General features: G+C 45.6%; 1 protein-coding gene across 3 annotated transcripts in view; it reads left to right on the top strand.

Annotated features, from left to right (window-relative positions):
* Positions 1 to 19,837, top strand: part of PDCD11 (programmed cell death 11) — a 51,591-nt gene that overhangs the window by 5,614 nt on the left and 26,140 nt on the right. For all 3 annotated transcript variants that reach the window (XM_032178616.2, XM_058436048.1, XM_032178608.2), the window contains exons 4-16: positions 851 to 1,018; positions 2,763 to 2,924; positions 5,473 to 5,596; positions 6,097 to 6,278; positions 9,180 to 9,287; positions 12,589 to 12,795; positions 13,439 to 13,563; positions 13,743 to 13,803; positions 14,478 to 14,624; positions 15,971 to 16,222; positions 17,270 to 17,410; positions 17,918 to 18,112; positions 19,013 to 19,183. In XM_032178616.2, coding sequence (XP_032034507.1) covers positions 851 to 1,018; positions 2,763 to 2,924; positions 5,473 to 5,596; positions 6,097 to 6,278; positions 9,180 to 9,287; positions 12,589 to 12,795; positions 13,439 to 13,563; positions 13,743 to 13,803; positions 14,478 to 14,624; positions 15,971 to 16,222; positions 17,270 to 17,410; positions 17,918 to 18,112; positions 19,013 to 19,183 — 2,043 coding nt within the window. The remainder of the gene's footprint in view (positions 1 to 850; positions 1,019 to 2,762; positions 2,925 to 5,472; positions 5,597 to 6,096; positions 6,279 to 9,179; positions 9,288 to 12,588; positions 12,796 to 13,438; positions 13,564 to 13,742; positions 13,804 to 14,477; positions 14,625 to 15,970; positions 16,223 to 17,269; positions 17,411 to 17,917; positions 18,113 to 19,012; positions 19,184 to 19,837) is intronic.

Below are 19,837 nucleotides of genomic sequence, written 5' to 3'. Positions count from 1 at the left end.
GAATAATGTAAAAGGCAAAGGTGTCCTCCAGTATCCCAGTGCTGTTAACACTGTTGTATAATCTAGACCTTTTACAGTGCTCAGTCAGATATTTGAGAAGTTCACTGATATGTACACATGTGTATTTCTTTTCATTTATAAAATTCCTGTAGGTTTTTATTTTTTATTTATTTTTGTTTTTTTATTTTCGAGACAGAGTTTCACTCTTGTTGCACAGGCTGGAGTGCAGTGGCATGATCTCAGTTCATTGCAACCTCCACCTCCCAGGTTCAAGTGATTATCTTGCCTCAGCCTCCCGAGTAGCTGGAATTACAGGCACCTGCTACCATGCCCGGCTAATTTTTGTATTTTTAGTAGAGACGAGGTTTTGCCATGTTGGCCAGGCTGCTCTCAAACTCCTGACCTCAGGTGATCCACCCGCCTAGGCCTCCCAAAGTGCTGGGATTACAGGCGTGAGCCACTGTACCCGGCCTATTTTTTATCTTTATTTTTTGAGATAGGGTGTCACTTTGTTGCCACGGCTGGAGTACAGCAGTGTGATCACGGCTCACTGCAGACTCAACCTCCTAGCTCAAGCGATCCACTCACCTCAGAGTACCTGCGACTACAGGCGTGTACCACTATGCCTGGCTAATCTTTTTTTTTGTAGAAACTATGTTGCCCAGGCTGGTCTCGAACTCCTGAGCTCAGGCAGTCCTCCTGCCTTGGCCACCCAAAGTATTGGAATTATAGGCGTAAGCCACTGTGCTCGGCCTTATAGCTTTTAAATTGAGACTAGAAGCCAGACCTTCCAACCTTCCCTATTGTTGTTCCTGTCCTTATTGTACACATTTCACTTTTTCTCTTCTAGTCCCTGTGTGAGGGAATGCGGATTTTGGGTTGCGTGAAAGAGGTGAATGAACTGGAACTGGTGATTAGTCTCCCCAATGGCCTCAAGGGGTTTGTGCAAGTCACTGAAATCTGTGATGCCTATACCAAAAAGCTGAATGAGCAGGTGACACAAGAACAACCTCTGAAGGTAAGGGAAATCCGAATGAAGCCTGTTATTGAAAATAAGTGGAACACAAATAGATTTAAAATTACAACTTTGCCAGGTGCTAAGAAGGGAAGGTGCAAGGTCCCATGAGAGTTTATCATAAAGGAATTTTTGACTAAGTCTGGGAGCCTGGAAAACTTTGTTGGGGAAGGGATGCTTAAGCTGAGATCTAAAGAATTAGGGTTCCCTAGATAAAGAAGGAAAGGCGTTCAGGCAGAAGCAATGTGATATATAACAGAGAGAAGGCTAGTATGGCTAGGTAAGGAGAGCAAGAGAGAGTGTGATGTGAGATGGGCAGAAGAGCCTGAATGGGGGCCAGGGCATATGCAGCCTTGTAGACCATTTTAAGAATTGTTTTTAAATTCTAGAATCAATGGGAAGTCCTTGAAATGTTCTCATTGGGGAACAGCATAGCATGTAGATTGAAGAGGCATGAGAAGTTGCTTAGAGACAAGTTAGGAGGCTCTTGTAGTGGTTCACGTCCTGAGATTGATGGTGACCTGGGTTCAGGATTTCCTGAGGACTGAGGAGGCAAAGTCATTGCTTGGTGATAAATTCAATATGGGTGGTGGGGCAGATAGAGGTGTCAGGGCTGAGTTCTGGGTTTCTGTTGTGCATGAGTTGATGCTTGGTCATGACATCCTGAGATAGGAAACCCTGAAGGGGACCTGGATTGGGAGAGATGATCATGATTTTTCAGTTTTTGAGACAGAGTCTCACTCTGTTGCCCAGGTTGGAGTACAGTGGCATGATCTCAGCTCACTGAAACCTTCATCTCCTGGGTTCAAGCGATTCTCCTGCCTCAGCCTCCCCAGTAGCTGGGATTACAGGTGCCCGCCACCACACCCAGCTAATTTCTATATTTTCAGTAGAGACAGGGTTTCACCATGTTGGCCAGGCTGGTCTCCTGACCTCAGATGATCCACCCGCCTCAGCCTCCCAGAGTGTTGGGATTATAGGTGTGAGCCATCATGCCTGACCTATGTTTTTTTGTTTTGTTTTTTGTTTGTTTGTTTGTTTGTTTTTGAGATGGAGTCTCATTCTTTCACCCAGGCTGGAGTGCAGTGGCATGATCTCAGCTCACTGCAACCTCCAGCTCCCAGGTTCAAGCAATTCTCCTGGCTCAGCCTCCTGAGTAGCTGGGATTACAGGCAAATGTCACCACACCCAGCTAATTTTTGTATTTTTAGTAGAGACAGGGTTTTACCATGTTGGCCAGGCTGGTCTCAAACTCCTGACCTCAGGTGATCTGCCTGCCTCAGCTTCCCAAAGTGCTGGGATTACAGGCATGAGCCACGACACCCAACCCTCAAGTGCTTTTTAATGGTCATGTAAGAGACTGCAAAACTGACCACTGGATTTAACAATATGGAACTCATTGGTGATTCTGTGGGGAGATAAAGTGGTGGAGTGAGAGGGGTGGAAAGCAGATTGCAGTGAGCCGAAGAGTGAGTAAGAGATGAAGTAGAGGCAGAAAGTGTAGACAACTCTTTTGACAAGTCATTTTACATGCCAGTTATGTGGAAATATTTGAAGGCCTTATGCTGAAATTCAAGACTGGCTAGGCCACAGACCCAACTTCCTTTGTGGATGGGGGGTTATTCCTCACTCACCTTTTGGGTTCTTTGGGGTCTGAGTATGAGAAGTCACTGAGCCAAAGCTGGGTAATGGATTTTTGGTTCAGGAGAAGGGTGTGTATCAGGTCTTTCTCATTTGTGTTATGCAGGACCTACTTCACTTACCTGAACTTTTCTCACCTGGAATGCTGGTAAGATGTGTGGTGAGCAGTCTGGGCATCACAGACAGGGGCAAGAAGAGTGTCAAGCTGTCTCTGAACCCCAAAAATGTCAACAGAGTGCTGAGTGCTGAGGCCCTGAAGCCTGGCATGGTAGGTATCTAGGGTCGGGGAGGAAGAGTGGCAATGTGCCTTCTCCCTGCCTCCGAGGGAGCGTGGTCTAGGCAACCTTTTACTTTCAGCTCAACTGTTACACATAGGAGTGGTTCTTTTTCTAGAAGGAAGGTCTCTTGGGTTCTTTGGGTACTTAATGGACATTGAAGACTTGAACCTAATCATTACATTGGAGAAGAGAAAAGAGAAAGCAAGTCCAAATTTATTTTTTTTTTTTTGAGTCGGAGTTTTGCTGTTGTTGCCCAGGCTAGAGAGCAATGGTGTGATCTCGGCTCAGCACAGCCTCCACCTCCTGGGTTCAAGCAATTCCCCTGCCTCAGTCTCCTGAGTAGCTGGGGTTACAGGCATGCATCACCAAGCCCAGGTAATTTTATATTTTTAGTAGAGACTGGGTTTCTCCATGTTGGTCAGGCTGGTCTCGAACTCCCGACGTCAGGTGATCTGCCTGCCTTGGCCTCCCAAAGTGCTGGAATTACAGGCGTGAGCCACCGTGCCCTGCTAAGCAAGTCCAAATTTCACTGGTGGCAAAGAAAAATGCCTCCGGGAAGCCTTAGCAGGGGACTTGGTGATGGTGAGAAGGAGTTCCTCATAGTGCCTTACTTACTGAAATTTCCTCACAGATTTGGTCTTTTACAAAGGCTTCTGGCATTTGTGTAGAATGCTTGAAAGCTGCTCTCTGAAAGCAGGTGACAGGCTAGTCAGCTAAGTTAGTCTATCAGCTGTATTGGATATCTCACTACTTTGTGTTCAGTCCTGTGGAGATTCAGGAGATGTTAGTCCTGGCTCAGAGCCTGCAAGTCTAGTAGGTACAAAAGAGTAAATTTACACTCATATAGATAATATAAGTGCTCTTGTAATTAAGAGGATGGAGATCAATATGATCTTTGCAATGTTGGTTAGAAGCAGTAGGATTTAGGAAAGGCCTAGAAAGTTTGGTAGGATTTAGTTGGATAAAAAGGGAATAAAAAGCGGCCGGGTGTGGTGGCTCACGCCTGTAATCCCAGCACTTTGGGAGGCCAAGGCAGGTGGATCACAAGGTCAGGAGTTTGACACCAGCCTGACCAACATGGTGAAACCCTGTCTCTACTAGAAATATAAAAATTAGCTGGGCATTGTGGCGGGCGCCTGTAATCCCAGCTACTCAGGAGGTTGAGGCAGGAGAATCACTTGAACCCAAGAGGCGGAGGTTGCAGTGAGCCAAGATCGTGCCATTGCACTCTAGCCTGGGTAACAGAGCGAGACTCCATCTCAAAAAAAAAAAAAAAAAAAAGGAATAACAGTAAGTTAAATTGCAGGAAATTGAAAAATGTCAAGAGCCTACTATATGACAGGTGACGTTTTGGGCACTTTGATGAAATTCTCACAGCAACCCTGTGAGGCAGATTGATATTATTCCTTATACATTTGAAAAAATGGACTCAGAAAGGTTTAAGCGACTTACCAAAGACCAGATAGCTAGTAAGTTTCAGAGCCACACTGCTTCCCATGTAACATGAAGGAGATTGGCAGTATTTTTGTTTTTGAGATGGAGTCTTGCTTTGTTGCCCAGGCTGGAGTGCAGTGATCCTGGCTCACTGCAACCTCCACCTCCTGGGTTCAAGCAGTTCTTCTGCCTCAGCCTCTCCAGTAGCTGGGATTACAGGTGCATACCACCATGCCCGGCTAATTTTTTTATTTTTAGGAGAGACGGGGTTTCACCATGTTGTCCAGACTGGTTTCGAACTCCTGACCTCAGGTGATCCACCTGCCTCGGCCTCCCAAAGCGCTGGGATTACAGGCATGAGCCACCACGCCCTGCTAGCAGTATTTTTTTAATGTCTTGGAGGTGCTCAGAAAAGACATACTATGACAGTTAGAAGGGTAGTACTGGATTCTGTCCGTAGTCCTGGCTCTGGGAGTGCCCTTGCAGGGTCTAGCAGTTCATTTCTGTTTGCATAATGTAAAAATCTGCTATCTTTTTTTTTTAAAGACAGTCTTACTCTGTTGCCCAGGCTGGAGTGCAGTGGCATGATCTCTTCTCACTGCAACCTCTGCCTCCTGAGTTTAAGCAATTCTTCTGCCTCAACCTCCTGAGGCAGGGATTACAGGTGCCATGCCTGGCTAATTTTTGTATTTTTAATAGAGACGGGATTTCACCATGTTGGCCAGGCTGGTCTCAAACTCCTGACCTTAAGTGATCTGCCTGCCTCGGCCTTCCAAAATGCTGGGATTACAGGCGTGAGCCACCGTGCCCGGCCGAAAAGTCTGCTATCTTTTGAAACCACTCGAGGCAAGAGGCTCTTCTATATCGTTCCATCATTCAGCTGTGTTAAACATTCCTCATTGCCTGGCAACCCTCAGCTCCTTCAAGCTTGGAAGTATTGAATTTGATGTCTGCCGTCTAGTGGGATTGTGGCTTAAAGTTTAATGTGGGGGTGGGATAGTGGCAGAGTGTGAGCTTAGTGGCAGGAACATTCAAGTTTGGGTGTTTTGTGTGTGTCCCATTACCTTTGAATTGGAACTTTTGGGACTACTTTCTCTTCCCCAGCTACTTACAGGTACCGTATCCAGCCTGGAAGACCATGGCTACCTAGTGGACATTGGTGTTGATGGGACCAGAGCTTTTCTGCCACTGCTGAAAGCCCAGGAGTACATCAGACAGAAGAACAAAGGTGAGGGCAAGAAAAGGGGCCAGTACATGGTGGTGAGGTGGTACATGTGGGGATTATATTTAAGTGCCATTTTGATGAGAAACATGACAGAATGGTGACCCTGAAGGTGCTGTGGCTTTGGTAAAACCAGCACTTAATCCTAGTTAATAGGAAAGGAAAGATGTATGAAGGGCCAGCGAGTGGCAGGGTCTCACTAAGATCTGATGGAACAGTGTCAGTTTTTCTAACCTGGAAGATTCCACTGCAATTTGGGCCCCCATGGCTTCTGAACCAGCAGTCTCCTGGCTTGTGTATTTTTGTGTGGTAATTGAATTCCAGATCAATTAGGATAACTTTGTTTCCTTCTTGTAGTTGGCCCCTTAGAGATTGGGAATGTGGGGAGTAATTGATGGTAACTGGGCAGGTAGGCCATGGGTCTTTTCAAGTATTACTTGGGCCCACGTTAAAAGTCCTTCTCATAGAGACATTTTTCCTTTTGGGGTCTGGGTCTGGGCTTACAGGTGCTAAACTAAAGGTGGGTCAGTACCTGAACTGCATCGTTGAAAAGGTGAAAGGCAACGGAGGAGTTGTTAGTCTGTCTACTGGTCACTCAGAGGTTTCTACTGCCATTGCTACTGAAGACCAGAGCTGGAACCTTAATAACTTGCTACCAGGACTGGTGGTCAAAGCTCAGGTACAGAAGGTAAGCTGTTCATTGCTACTACTGCTTTTTAAAATAAAAATAATTCTTTTCAAAATACTAAATGCATAAAGTCTAAAACTACTGTCTGATAAGGGTGGTCACTAGTCACTTATGCCCGTTGAGCACTTCACATGTGGCCAGTGTCACTTGTTGAAATGATAATATTTTGGATATATTAGGTTAAAAAACTATACTAAAAAGTCTTTTGTTTTTTTGTAGTTTCTAAAATGTGACTGCTAGAAAACTTAAAATTACATGTGTGACTGGCATTGTATTTCTGTTGGACAGTGCTGATCTAAAAGGTCAAATGGAATTAAAAGGTTTATAATGAAGAACTTATCCGTCATAACCTCCATCTTTAACTCTTTTAGCTTATCTTTTGAAATTTCTCTGCATATTTTTGAGTAATAAGCTTCTGCTGGTATCTCTTGATTTTTCAATCTTAGGGCATTGGGTTTTAACTTTTTATCAAGGTAGAAAGGATTTTGGTCTCTCTTTTTTTAATTAAAAAAATATATATATTTTCCCAGCACTTTGGAGGCTGAGGCGGGCTGATCACGAGGTCAGTAGATCAAGACCATCTTGGCTAACACGGTGAAACCCCGTCTCTCTAAAAATACAAAAAATTAGCTGGGCGTGGTGGTAGGTGCCTGTAGTCCCAGCTACTTGGGAGGCTGAGCAGGAGAATGGCGTGAACCCAGGAGGTGGAGCTTTCAGTGAGCCGAGATTGTGCCACTGCACTCCAGCCTGGGTGACTGTGCGAGACTCCGTCTCAAACGAACAAACAAAAATATGTATATATATATTTTATAGAGATGAAGTCTTACTATGTTGCCCAGGCTGGTGTTGAACTCCTGAGCTCCAGTGATCCTCCCGCCCTGGCGTCCCAACATGCTGGGATTACAGGCATGAGTGACCTTGCCCAGCATACTAGCATGACTTTCTTTTTTTTTTTGAGATGGAGGCTCGCCCTGTTGCCCAGGCTGGCATGCAGTGGCACGATCTCGGATCACTACAACCTCTGCCTCCCAGATTCAAGTGATCCCACTGCCTCAACCTCCCAAGTAGCTGGGACTACAGGCATGCACCACCACACCCAGCTGGTTTTTGGATTTTTAGTAGAGACAGGGTTTCACCATGTTGGCCAGGCTTGTGTCAAACTCCTGACCTTAAGTGATCTGCCTGCCTGGGCCTCCCAAAATGCTGTGATTACAAGTGTGAGCCGCCACACCTGGCCTACTATGACCTTGAACAGCTTTTTTCCCTTGGAAAGCAGTCAGCTTTGTTTTTGTCATTTGCGAAATTCTCTTCCTATCAGTATTTTTTCCTATACCTTCAACTTATTTTCCACTCACTACAATTCTGCATGCTTTCAAACCCTTTAAGTAAACTACTAGTTTCTTTTTCCTCGCACCTAGAACCCTTTTTAATGTCCTCGTGCTCTAGGATGGACTAGTTGCTCTGTAGGGCTGCTGCATAGCCGGTATCCTAGGACTTCCCTTTTGCTGTCTCCTCTGTCTGTATTGGAGCCTTCTTTGGTCCCATGTATTCTTCTTTTTGGGTTTACTCCCTCGTTTTACTGTGGCACATTATCCAGAAGCATCCTGGGAGAGCCTTTCAACTTTAACTTCCAATTCTCTAGGAAGTTTTTGTTTAGATTGCCATATTATGAGTGAGGTACTAAAAAACTGTGAGAAAGTCTATGTGCCTGTGTGGGATTGTTGACTGTTTTTTTTAATTTTTATAATTTTTATAATTATTTATTTATTTATTTTTGAGACAGAGTCTTGCTCTGTCACCCAGGCTGGAGTGCAGTGGCATGATCTCGGCTCATTGCAACCTCCGCCATCCAGGTTCAAGTGATTCTCCTGCGTTAGCCTCCCGAGTAGCTGGGACTACAGGCACCCACCACCACACCTGGCTAATTTTTGTATTTTTGTAGAGACAGGGTTTCACTGTGTTGGCCAGGCTGGTCTCAAACTCCTGAGCTCAGCTGGTCCACCTGCCTCAGCCTCCCAGAGTGCTAGGATTATAGGCATGAGCCACTGTGCCCGCCTTCTTGTTGACTGTTTAACTTTCCTGTCAGGAACAGGACTAGCTGATTTAATTTGGGCAGCCTCCTAATGTGATTGTTATAGGTCTTCTCTGGCATGTTAGATTTCTCTAGAAAGGATCTGGCAGTCTCCGCCCACGAGGGTCTAAGCCTGGCTGCCCGAGAATGAGTATGAGAAAGGGGCTGGATATTTACATGATATTTAGAATTTAATTGACATGAGAATATTTACATGATATTTAGAATTTAATTGACTTTTTCAGAACTTGCACTTTTCCTGTTTTTTGATTCTGGTAAAAGTTTTCCCAGATAATAGGTTTCGTATTTTCCGGGGAGGTAAGAGAGAGGACTTAGTTCTCTGATTTCATTCGTCTCCCTCACCACTATCTTTTGAGGAGATTGTCACTTTTCACTTTTTGGTGACTCTATTAGGGTGACTTGGCTTGCTTATGGTCAGTATCTCCCTTTTGCAAGCATTTGAGTTTTACCTTCCTATACTGGGCAAATATCTAAGTTAGTAACAATCTATTCCAGTTGTCAGGCTGGCAGTTCCCCAAGGATACATGTACAAAGCTCCTTCCATCCCATGGAGGACTCCCAGAGAGTGGGAGGACTGATGTCCTCTCTTAGCTGGAAGGGAGGTGAGCCTACTAAGGAAGGAAACAGCCAGTGCAGGAATTGTTCTGCCAGTTATTTTTATAGGAAGAAAAGATTGATAAGAGTTAGCTGGGAGAGGAGAGATACACAGTTAGGGGTAATATGGCATTGAGTGTTTACTGTGAGCAGTGTCTCACATTCCTGGTTCTTTCAAATAACTTCTTTTTATAACTTGTTCTGTTTATTTCTAGGTGACTCCATTTGGCCTTACGCTAAACTTCCTCACATTCTTCACAGGCGTGGTTGACTTTATGCACCTGGATCCCAAGAAAGCTGGAACCTATTTCTCAAATCAGGCAGTAAGAAATGTTGAGCCTATATTTTCTTGATTCCAATTGTGGTCCATTTGCTGTCCAGTATCACAGGTAGCTATATCACAGGTAGCTACAGGGAGGTCCTAGGACTGCATGCATACAGGTATGCAGAGAGGAGATGAGAGGAATAATGAAAAGTGTTATGGAGGCCAGGCGCGGTGGCTTACGCTTGTAATCCCAACACTTTAGGAGGCAAGGTGGACGGATCCCTTAAGGTCAGGAGTTCAAGACCAGCCTGGCCAACATGGTGAAACCCCGTCTCTACTAAAAATACAAAAATTAGCCAGACGTGGTGGCACTTGCCTGTAGTCCCAGCTACTCAGGAAGGTGAGGCAGGAGAATCACTTGAACCTGGGAGGCTGAGGTTGCAGTGAGCTGAGATTGTGCCACTGCACTCCAGCCTAGGCAACAGAGCGAGACTCCATCTCAAAAAAAAAAAAAAGTGTTAAGGAAGTAAAGTAAGAAACTCTCAGTGGCTGAACTGAAATTAGAGAAGGAGCAGGTGGAGAAGAAGGCAACTTTTAGTTTTTACTTCATAGTCTTCCATATAGTTTGATTTTTTTTTCCTTTGGTAGTATTAGTTTTTTTGTTTTTGTAATTTAAACTAGTTTAGAAGAATATTTAACATAGGAGAATAAGATATGTTTAAACAGCAAAAGGTGATTTTAAAAGTTGTATGAGTAGTATAGATCCAATTTTGAAAAAAATTTTAAAAAGTACCTCTGGTTAAAATACTGGAATATTATGCAATCAGGTGTTAATAGTGATGAATTCTGGGTGATTTTTCTGTTCTTTTCTTTTCTTTTTTCTTTTTTTTTTTAAGACAGGGTGTTACTCTGTCACCCAGGCTGGAGTGCAGTGGCACAAACACGGCTTACTGCAGCTTCAATGTCCTGGACTCAATTGATCCTCCCACCTTAGTCCTCAGAGTAGCTGGGACCACAGATGCATGCCACGATGCCTGGCTAATTAAAAAAAAAATTTTTTAGGCCAGGTGTAGTGGCTCACGCCTGTAATCCCAGCACTTTGGTAGGCCGAGGCGGGAGGATCACAAGGTCAGGAGTTCAAAACAAACCTGGCCAGCATGGTGAAACCCCATCTCTACTAAAAATAAAAATAAAAAAAATTAGCCAGACCTGGTGGTGCGTGCCTGTAGTCCCAGCTACTCGGGAGACTGAGGCAGGAGAATCGCTTGAACCCAGGAGGCAGAGGTTGCAGTGAGCCGAGATTGTGCCACTGCACTCCAGCCTGAGCGACAGAGTGAGACTCTGTCTTTAAAAAAAAAAAAAAAAATTTTACAGGCGAGGTCTCGCCATGTTGCCCAGACTGGTTTTGCACTCCGGGGCTCAAGGAGTCCCCCCACCTTGGCCTCCCAAAGTGCTGGGATTACAGGTATGAGCCACAACCCTGGCTCTGCTCGTATTTAAATATTCAAATTTCCTACGATGAACATGGATATTTGGGAAGAAAATCTTAATATATGTTATTCAGAATTTTTTAGAATTCTAAAATGATTTCTTTTCTTTTTTTAAATAGTAATGTGTGCTATAGACAATTTATTTATTTATTTATTTTTTGAGACAAGGTCACACACTATTGCCCAGAGTGGAGTACAATGGCACAATCACGGTTAATTGCAACCTCAACCTCCTGGGTTCAGGCAATCCTCCCACCTCAGCCTCCTGAGTAGCTGGAACTGCGGATGCATGCCACCACGCCCAGCTCATTTTTGCTATGTTTTGTAGAGATGGGGTCTCGCTGTGTTGCTCAGGCTGGTCTTAAACACCTAGGCTCAAATGATCCTCCTGCCTAGGCCTCCTGAAGTGCTGGGATTATAGGCTTCAGCCACTACCACTAGCTGAGAATTTTTTTTTTTTTTAAGTGAAACTAGGATTTTCTACTACCTTGTGATAATACTGTTAATATTTTTCTAAACCTCTTTTTAGTAATTTTTTTCACCCTATAACCATTTGTGTATGGAGTTTACATCTTTTAATGTTGTGATGAGATCAGGCTTTTTCTGTTAGTTTCAGAGGGGCCTTGGGTGTAGTGACACCAGTACATGGTTTCTGTTGTATTACAGATACATCAGCTCCTTGGTGTTGAGGGGGCACCTGGTATATAGTTTTCTGGCCTTGAGTAAACTTTCTGGCTAATTTTTATTTATTTATTTTATTATTATTTTTTGAGACAGGATCTCACTCTGTCACCCAGGACTGGAGTGCAGTGGCACGATCATCACTCACTGCAGCCTTGACCTCCTGGGCTCACTCAGGTGATTCTCCTGCCTCAGCCTCCCAAAGTGGTGCACGCCACCATGCTTGGCTAACTTTTTTTTTTTTTTTTTTTTTGAGACTGAGTCTTACTTTGTCACCCAGGCTGGAGTGCAGTGGCACAGTGTTGGCTCACTGCAACCTCTGCCTCCCCATTTTAAGTGATTCTTGTGCCTCAGCCTCCTGAGTAGCTGGAATTACAGGTACGTACCACCATACCCGGCTAATTTTTTTTTGAAACGGAGTCTTGCTCTGTCGCCCAGGCTGGAGTGCAGTGGCGCGATCTCAGCTAACTGCAGTCTCCGCCTCCTGGGTTCAAGCGATTCTCCTGCTTCAGCCTCCTGAGTAGCTGGGATTACAGGTGTGTGCCACCACACTCAGCTAATTTTTTGTATTTTTAGTAGAGACGGGGTTTCACTGTGTTAGCCAGGATGGCCTTGATCTCCTGACCTCGTGATCTGCCTGCTGCCTGCCTCGGCCTCCCAAAGAGCTGGGATTACAGGCATCAGCCACCGCTTCCACCCTAACTTTTTTTTTTTTTAAACTAGAGATGAGGTTTCACCATGTTGGCTGGACTGTCTCAGACTCCTGATCTCAAGTGATCTGCCCACCTCAGACTCCCAAAGTGCTGGGATTACAGGCATGAGCCATGATCCCCGGCCTATTTTTGTATTTTTGTTGAGACAGGGTTTCACTATGTGCTCAGACTGGTCTCTAACTCCTGAGCTCAAGTGATCCACCTGCCTTGGTGTCCCAAAGTGCTGGGATTACCAGTGTGAGCCACCCATACCTGGCTTGAGTAAGCTTTGATTTAGTCATACATAGTCCCTATGGGACATTTTGACTTTTCTGCATGCTGCTTGAGTATGGAAGCCAGTTTGAGTACTTACATACTAAGGATGTGAGTACTCACATACCTGGTTAGCATGTGGAGAGGCTTGATGCCTGGAAGGTCTGCTCTAGGGTGCTCCTGTGTGCCTCCTCGTGCTCACCCTGCCCTTCCTTTTGTCTAGGTGAGGGCCTGCATCCTCTGCATCCATCCTCGAACCAGAGTTGTGCGCCTGAGCCTGCGCCCCATCTTCCTACAACCTGGACGCCCACTCACCCGACTCTCTTGCCAGAACTTTGGAGCAGTGCTGGATGATGTTCCTGTCCAGGGTTTTTTCAAAAAGGCTGGGGCCACATTTAGGCTGAAGGATGGGGTTCTGGCCTATGCGCGGGTAAGGAGGCCTCTTTGTTTGGTCAGGGATCTTATCACTGGAAGGACTTTTGGAGCACAGGGGGCCATTTCTGCTTCTTTCATCCCTTGATGCTAGTTTAAAATTTTTGGATATTGCAGTTCTAATTCCTGTTCATAGTGATTAGAACAATGTCTATTGACTGTATTAGGATGCCTTAGAACCAGCTTGCCATATCTGATACTTGGTTAATGGTTAAGTATAAGGATGAGGTAGGATCCAGACCAGGGTCCAGCAGAGTTTTTCTTAAAGGGCTGGCTCATAAATACTTTAGGCTGTGGTTCCTGTGGTCTCAGTCCTAATTGTTCAACGCTACTGTTATGGCATGAAAGCAGCCATAGACAGTACGTAAATGAACGGATGGCTGTATTCCAGTACAACTTCTATTTACAAAAACAGGCACTAGGCACAGTTGACTGACCTATGTTCTGGACTTTCCCTGACCTTACTGAAATTCTGTGATGATAAAGAGCAGTTTTTTAGTGTAAAGAATTACTTAACCAGGCAATCAAAGTACTGTTTTTATGGTACATGATAAGTGTTGAGTCCTCTCTATGGGCTGTAAGGTCTCATTGGCTTAGACCTGTTGTCCCTGGCTTGTCCTCAATCACTTGGTACTTTGCAGCTCAGCCATCTCTCTGATTCTAAGAACGTCTTCAATCCTGAGGCCTTCAAGCCAGGGAACACTCACAAGTGTAGAATTATTGACTACAGCCAAATGGATGAACTGGCCTTGCTCTCTCTACGAACGTAAGTCTGTCATTAACAGGTAGGGGTGTAGAGATGTGCACCTGTACATGTTCATATTCCATTTCTCCTGGCTGTGCTTGGGGAGGGTTTTCTTTCTTGCCAGCATGACTGTGGTAGCCCTGAATTTTAGGCAACCTCTGCCCTAGTTTATTTAATTCTGTGTTTTCCCCTTGTCCTAGGTCTATTATTGAAGCTCCGTACCTTAGATATCATGACATCCAGCCTGGGGCAGTGGTAAAGGTAAGACCTCAAGCATATAATTAGGTAGTCCCTCACCATCAGGCGTTCTTTAGTTCACACACAGGTGACTGTCAGCCTGTTAGTCCTCATGTTAACACATTGAATGTCATGTTCCTTGCCTCTGCCTGCTGACTAGAATTTCTTTCTCTTTCTTTGGGTAACTCATAATTAATTGCAAGGTAAGATCTTACTAGCACCACCCAGCTACCCAAAGGCAGTAGATCATAAATCCTGAGATTTGGGATTTGATGGTGGTTAGTAGACCAGATCAAAAGTTAGTCCTGTGATCATTGATCTACCTGGGATATTAGTGAGAAGCCAGTTCCAGATACCTGTCCTCTCCAACCATTTGGCTCTAATCGAGCAGCCCCCTTTGTATGTAGAGTTTATTCCTTAGGAGACCTTGACATAGTCCCTTCCTTTGGGGAATGTATTTTAAGGCACACAGAAAGCACATGCTCACACAGAAAGATGTGAAGGCTCCCATAAATAAAGCCGACAGAATAATCCAGCTCAGTGTGGGGTGTGTGCTTCACCCATGTGCCATCTGGAATAACAGGCACAGTTAGCCCAGGAAGGTGGTTGTGAAGGGGAGGTGTGACATGCCTTGTTGTAAGAGGTGGGGGAAAGGCCATTCTTGAGACATTGCGGCAGCTTATCTTTGGATTCTCTAGGGCACAGTGCTAACCATAAAGTCATATGGGATGCTGGTGAAGGTGGGTGAGCAGATGAGGGGCCTGGTACCTCCCATGCACCTGGCTGACATCCTGATGAAGAATCCGGAGAAGAAATACCACATTGGGGATGAGGTCAAGTGCCGGGTGAGCCTCCTGAAGGGTCTCTTGGGGTTTTGGCTAGGTGGGAAGAGAGCAGTTCTTAACTGAAGTTTCTGCCTTTTTCCACAAAGTGAGTGTGTAATGTCTGTAGTGTGTCTTGTGCTGTACCTGGCATTGGGAAGAGAAAAGTAAGTCCCCGTTTTGTGTAGTATAATTGGGAGTTAAAATATTCATACGTGAAGAGAGAGCAAGCCAGCCTGTGATCTTTTGCCATGTGGCTTGGTGCAGGTTGTGTGCTGTAGTCACACCTGAGAAAGGGGAGGTGAGGGTGGGCTGGAGAGGCCAGAATTGTTGACGTTATCAATAGCGACTGCCACTAACAGGTATTCTGTGCCAGTTTCTATGCTAGGCTTGTGACAGGCATTATTTCATTTAATCCTTGAAACAACCCTAACAATTAAGTACTATTAGCTTCATTTTGCGGGTGGGGAAATTAAAGCTTAGGAAAGCCAACTGTCTTGCCCAGAGTCACACAGCTAATACATGGCAGAACCAGTTTTCAAATTCAGCTCTGTATGACAATAATGTTTTCTAGATTTCTGGCAGAGGTGGAACTTGAACTAAAAAGGATAGGTAGGATTTGGAAGGTTGGGGAGAGCAAAGAGTGTGTTCCAGGCACAGAAATAGCCCTGGCAAAGCTGCCAAAACATGGGTGATTTATGACAAAGGCTCGAATCCCAAGGAAAGCTTCATAGGGTTGTGAAGATTCTACATGATGATGCACACAAGAGTGCTCCATGGGCAGGCACTCAGCATGTTACATTTTCTTGTATTCATTTTATCTCATCATTATTGACTCAGCAGAGGTAATGATTGCCCATTGGTGCAAAATTTTACAGTAGTGGGATCAAGGGTTAAAAATAGTTTTTCTGTCTTTAAGGAGGTGACCTTCTGAGGGGGTGAAAGACAGTTGCATTTCCATCTTATTTCATAGCTAATAAACAGCAGTACTAAGGTGGTAAATTGGTTCATCATTGGTTCTGTTAGACTAGATGCAAAGCCCACTAGGAAGGAGCCAAGATGGTGTAGAAGTTAGTGTAACCAAGATTCCATAGAGGTGCTGTAAGATAATTAATGTTGCTTCATGGTCAGGAGAGGGTAGTTTGCGGCAATTTATGGGAGGAATTACATTTGAAATAGTGATTTGTATGCTCCAGATTGTCATACAGCAGGAAGCAGGAAGAATCTGCCACTGAGATGATTAGAGGAAAAGCTATAGCAGGTTCTTGGGGAATGGCCCCGTGACTTTTGGGTTTAAGAGGTTGCAGAGACCAGCTCAGTGGCTCTCATGATAACAGATAACTTGATGACAGCCTGTGTTCCTCCCCTAGGTTTTGCTTTGTGACCCTGAAGCCAAGAAGCTGATGATGACCCTGAAAAAAACCCTGATTGAGTCCAAACTACCTGTCATTACCTGCTATGCCGATGCCAAGCCTGGTCTGCAGACACATGGCTTCATCATCAGGGTCAAGGACTATGGCTGCATTGTTAAGTTCTACAACAATGTGCAGGGACTGGTGCCCAAACATGAGCTCAGTACCGAGTATATCCCTGACCCGGAGAGAGTTTTTTACACTGGCCAGGTAACCCTTCCCCTAGACAGGTCCCCTTTACCCTTGGTGACCCCATAAACACAAACATGAAGGATCGTACGTAGTGGGGCTGCCTTTAAGAGGCTGAGGAAGAGAGCACATGGGGCAGTGGGTGTGAGCCGGCTAAATGGAGGAGATGGGGAACAGAACAGAGAGAAAGCCTTGCGGGGTTCAACAGAAGCTGGCAAGCTGATGGATCTCAGGCACACATGGAAGAGGTCAGTCTTTACCTGTAATAAACCTGTGCCTCTCATATCAGAAATTGTTTTGAGGTCACTGTCACCACATGGGGGCAGTGCTGTAAAACTAGTGAGTCTTGGTATCACTAGGAAAAACACTTTTTTATTCCTTTAAATGACTTTAAACAGATAGATAATAATTGTACATATTTATGGGGTACAATGTGATATTTCTTTGTTCTTTTCTTTCTTTTTTTTTTGAGACAGTTTCCCTCTGTCACCCAGGCTGGAGTGCAATGGCGTGATCTCAGCTCACTGCAACCTCCACCTTCCAGGCTCAAGTGATTCTTGTGCTTCAGCCTCCCAAGTAGCTGGGACTACAGGCATGTGCCGGCATGCCTGGCTAATTTTTGTATTTTTAGTAGAGATCGGATTTCACCATGTTGGCCAGGCTGGTCTCGAACTCCTGGTTTCAAGTGATCAGCCCGCCTTGGCCTTTGAAAGTGCTGGAATTACAGGCCTGAGCCACTAAGCCTGGCCACCATGTGATATTTCAGTACATGCTTACAATGTGTAATGATCAAACCAGGGTAATTAGCATCTCCATCACCTCAAAGAGAAAAATAATTTTTAAGACTTGGATTGTACAAAAAAAGTTACTTATGTCTTCCCTTTATCCCAAAGGCTACCCTGGGGGATTGTGTAGCTCTCAGTGTATTTCTTCTTTTCACTGCCTCCTGATCTGATCCAAAGGCTCGGTAGATATCTCAACGCCTCTGCAGCAGTAGTGGAGGGCATGCTGCAGGGCCTGCAAGGCTTGCTGGGAGGAGTTGGCCAAGCCTATGTGGTTTCTTGCCAGGTGGTGAAGGTTGCCGTGTTGAACTGTGAGCCATCCAAAGAGAGGATGCTCTTATCCTTCAAGCTGTCGAGTGATCCAGAGCCAAAGAAAGAGCCTGCAGGACACAGTCAAAAGAAAGGAAAAGCCATTAACATTGGGCAGGTACGTGGACTTCTCTGGACAAGCTATTTTATGTTACAGTGGCAGGGAGCAGGGCACCACTAACACGTGGCATATTGGAACCCATGAAGCGGAAAGATAGAGGTAGCTAGATAAGATTTTGGGGCTGGAGGGGTTCACACGCATTCCTTCCTGTGTGTCAGAACAAATGGAAGCTGTCCATGAAAGTCCTGTTACAGTGAGGCTTTTCAGCAGTGGGCTCCTGACCTCTTTCCTCTCGGGTCCCTAGGGCCAGCCTGCAGTTCTGGCTTTCCTGGGGCTCCATGGAGGGACTTGAGAGAGGAGTGCGATGGGTCCACACATGAGTCTTGGTGCATGTGCATGTGCATGCATGCTGGGTGGTTGGGGTGGTGGGTGGGGTTTGGAAGAAAGCTGCCTCTTAGAGATCCTTGGTGCCGGAGTTTGATGCCTCCAAGCCCTGCCTGATCCAGACCAGGTTGTTCTCTGTTCATGACAAGTGCTATTTTTGTCTTTCTCTTCCCTGGGTAGTTGGTAGATGTGAAGGTTTTAGAGAAGACCAAAGATGGGCTGGAGGTGGCTGTCCTGCCCCACAACATCCGTGCTTTCCTCCCCACGTCTCATCTGTCGGACCACGTTGCCAACGGCCCGTTGTTACATCATTGGCTCCAGGCAGGTGACATCCTTCACAGAGTCCTGTGTCTGAGCCAGAGCGAGGGGCATGTTGTATCCTTGACTGGTATCTGTGGAGCAGAGGAAGGTGGGGGGCTATGGGTGCTCGGATGGGAAATTCTGGGGAAATTAGACAGCTATTTGACCTCAGAAATACCTCCACAAAACCAAACCAGTGACAAAGCCTGGGCTATGGAAAGTAAGAGCAGGCCTGAGTAAGTGCTGCTAGCAGATTCCAGTGGTCAGGGCGGAGTAGCCTGAAAGGTTGCAGAGAGGGGGACTCTCGGGGGCTGGAGAAGGAGGCCCAGTGGGGTGCTCGGGAGCACATCTAGTTTTCTTGGGGCTTTCAGTGCTTGCCCCTTGGGTTAGAACAATTAATAAGGTGGCTTCTGTCCCCCTTTCCTCTTTTTTTTCCCTCTATGCCTTCTCCCCTGGGGCTATAGGCTCAGGAATATTCCCTTTGGTCTTTGCATGGGTGCTTTGAAGGAGCTTCTCACAGAATGTAAAGTTCATTCTCCTTGGAGTAAAAATGGGCAGAGGAGGGAAAATAAGTTCATCAATGTGAAGAGGGAGTAGTGGAGGATTGTGTGATGGCTGATCCAGCTGCCAGACCAGGGGGATGAGCCATCCCTTTTTGGTCTCCTCTAGTAATCTGCAGATTAGTGAATCGGGAATGGAATAAAACCGTGATTCTCAGCTGTAGTGTGAAGTTGGGCCATGCAGATGGCTGGGCCACACCAAAGTTTCTAATTCAGTAGGTCTAGGTGGTGCTTGAGAACTTGCATTTCTCCTAAGTTTCAGGCGATGTTGATGCTGCTGGTCTGCACACTTAGAGAATCGCTGTAGGAGCAGAGATCAGCCTGCAGTTCTGTCTTTCTCTGTGGAGAAAGGAGATGGGAGAGATGGACATTTCATCTGCCCTTTCTGGAACATTCCTTGATGAAGTACCACTAGCTTCTTTGCAGGAAGCCAGCCTTGGTCTCCACAGTAGAAGGTGGCCAGGATCCCAAGAACTTCTCAGAAATCCATCCTGGAATGCTGCTCATTGGTTTTGTGAAGAGCATCAAGGACTATGGCGTGTTCATCCAGTTCCCCTCAGGTCTTAGCGGACTGGCCCCAAAAGCTGTAAGTTCAACTCCATGTACAAGGGCTTTGAGGAGAGATACAAGGTCACAGAACCTGAGGGCAGGTGGGGAGGAGTAGGATACTTTATTTATTTATTTATTTTTTTGAGACAGTCTCATTCTGTCGCCCAGGCTGGATTGCAGTGGTGTGATCTCTGCTCACTGTAACCTCCACCTCCTGGGTTCAAGCGATTTTCCTGCTTCTGCCTTCCAAGTAGCTGGGATTACAGGTGCCCACCAACATGCCCGGCTTTTTTTTTTTTTTTTTTTTGAATAGTAGAGACAGAGTTTTACCATGTTGGCCAGGCTGGTCTTGAACTCCTGACCTTAAGTGATCCACCTGCCTCAGCCTCCCAAAGTGCTGTGATTACAGGTGTGAGCCACCACACCCGGCCAAGGATACTTTACTCTTTTGAAAGATTTTCACGGGTACCTCTTAAGGTGTGTGTGACATAAAGGCACCTGGGAGGGGTGAGTGCAGCTGAGCTTTTGGCCCATGTTCCTCTTGCCCAGCTGTGTGACCATCTGGAGGAAGGGACACCTTTCCCACTCTACACTACACATTGAAGGCCTTGGTCTCCAGTGTGAAGATGACTGCACTTGTTTTTATGCTCTCAGCACATTTAGACAGGGAAATTGATCATCCTGAGCTACT

The sequence above is a fragment of the Hylobates moloch genome, unplaced genomic scaffold (genome assembly GCF_009828535.3).
Source record: "Hylobates moloch isolate HMO894 unplaced genomic scaffold, HMol_V3 SCAFFOLD_3, whole genome shotgun sequence".
Classification (NCBI taxonomy): domain Eukaryota; kingdom Metazoa; phylum Chordata; class Mammalia; order Primates; family Hylobatidae; genus Hylobates; species Hylobates moloch.
Note: the sequence above shows the minus strand (reverse complement) of the source record. Positions and strands in the feature narration are given on the sequence as shown.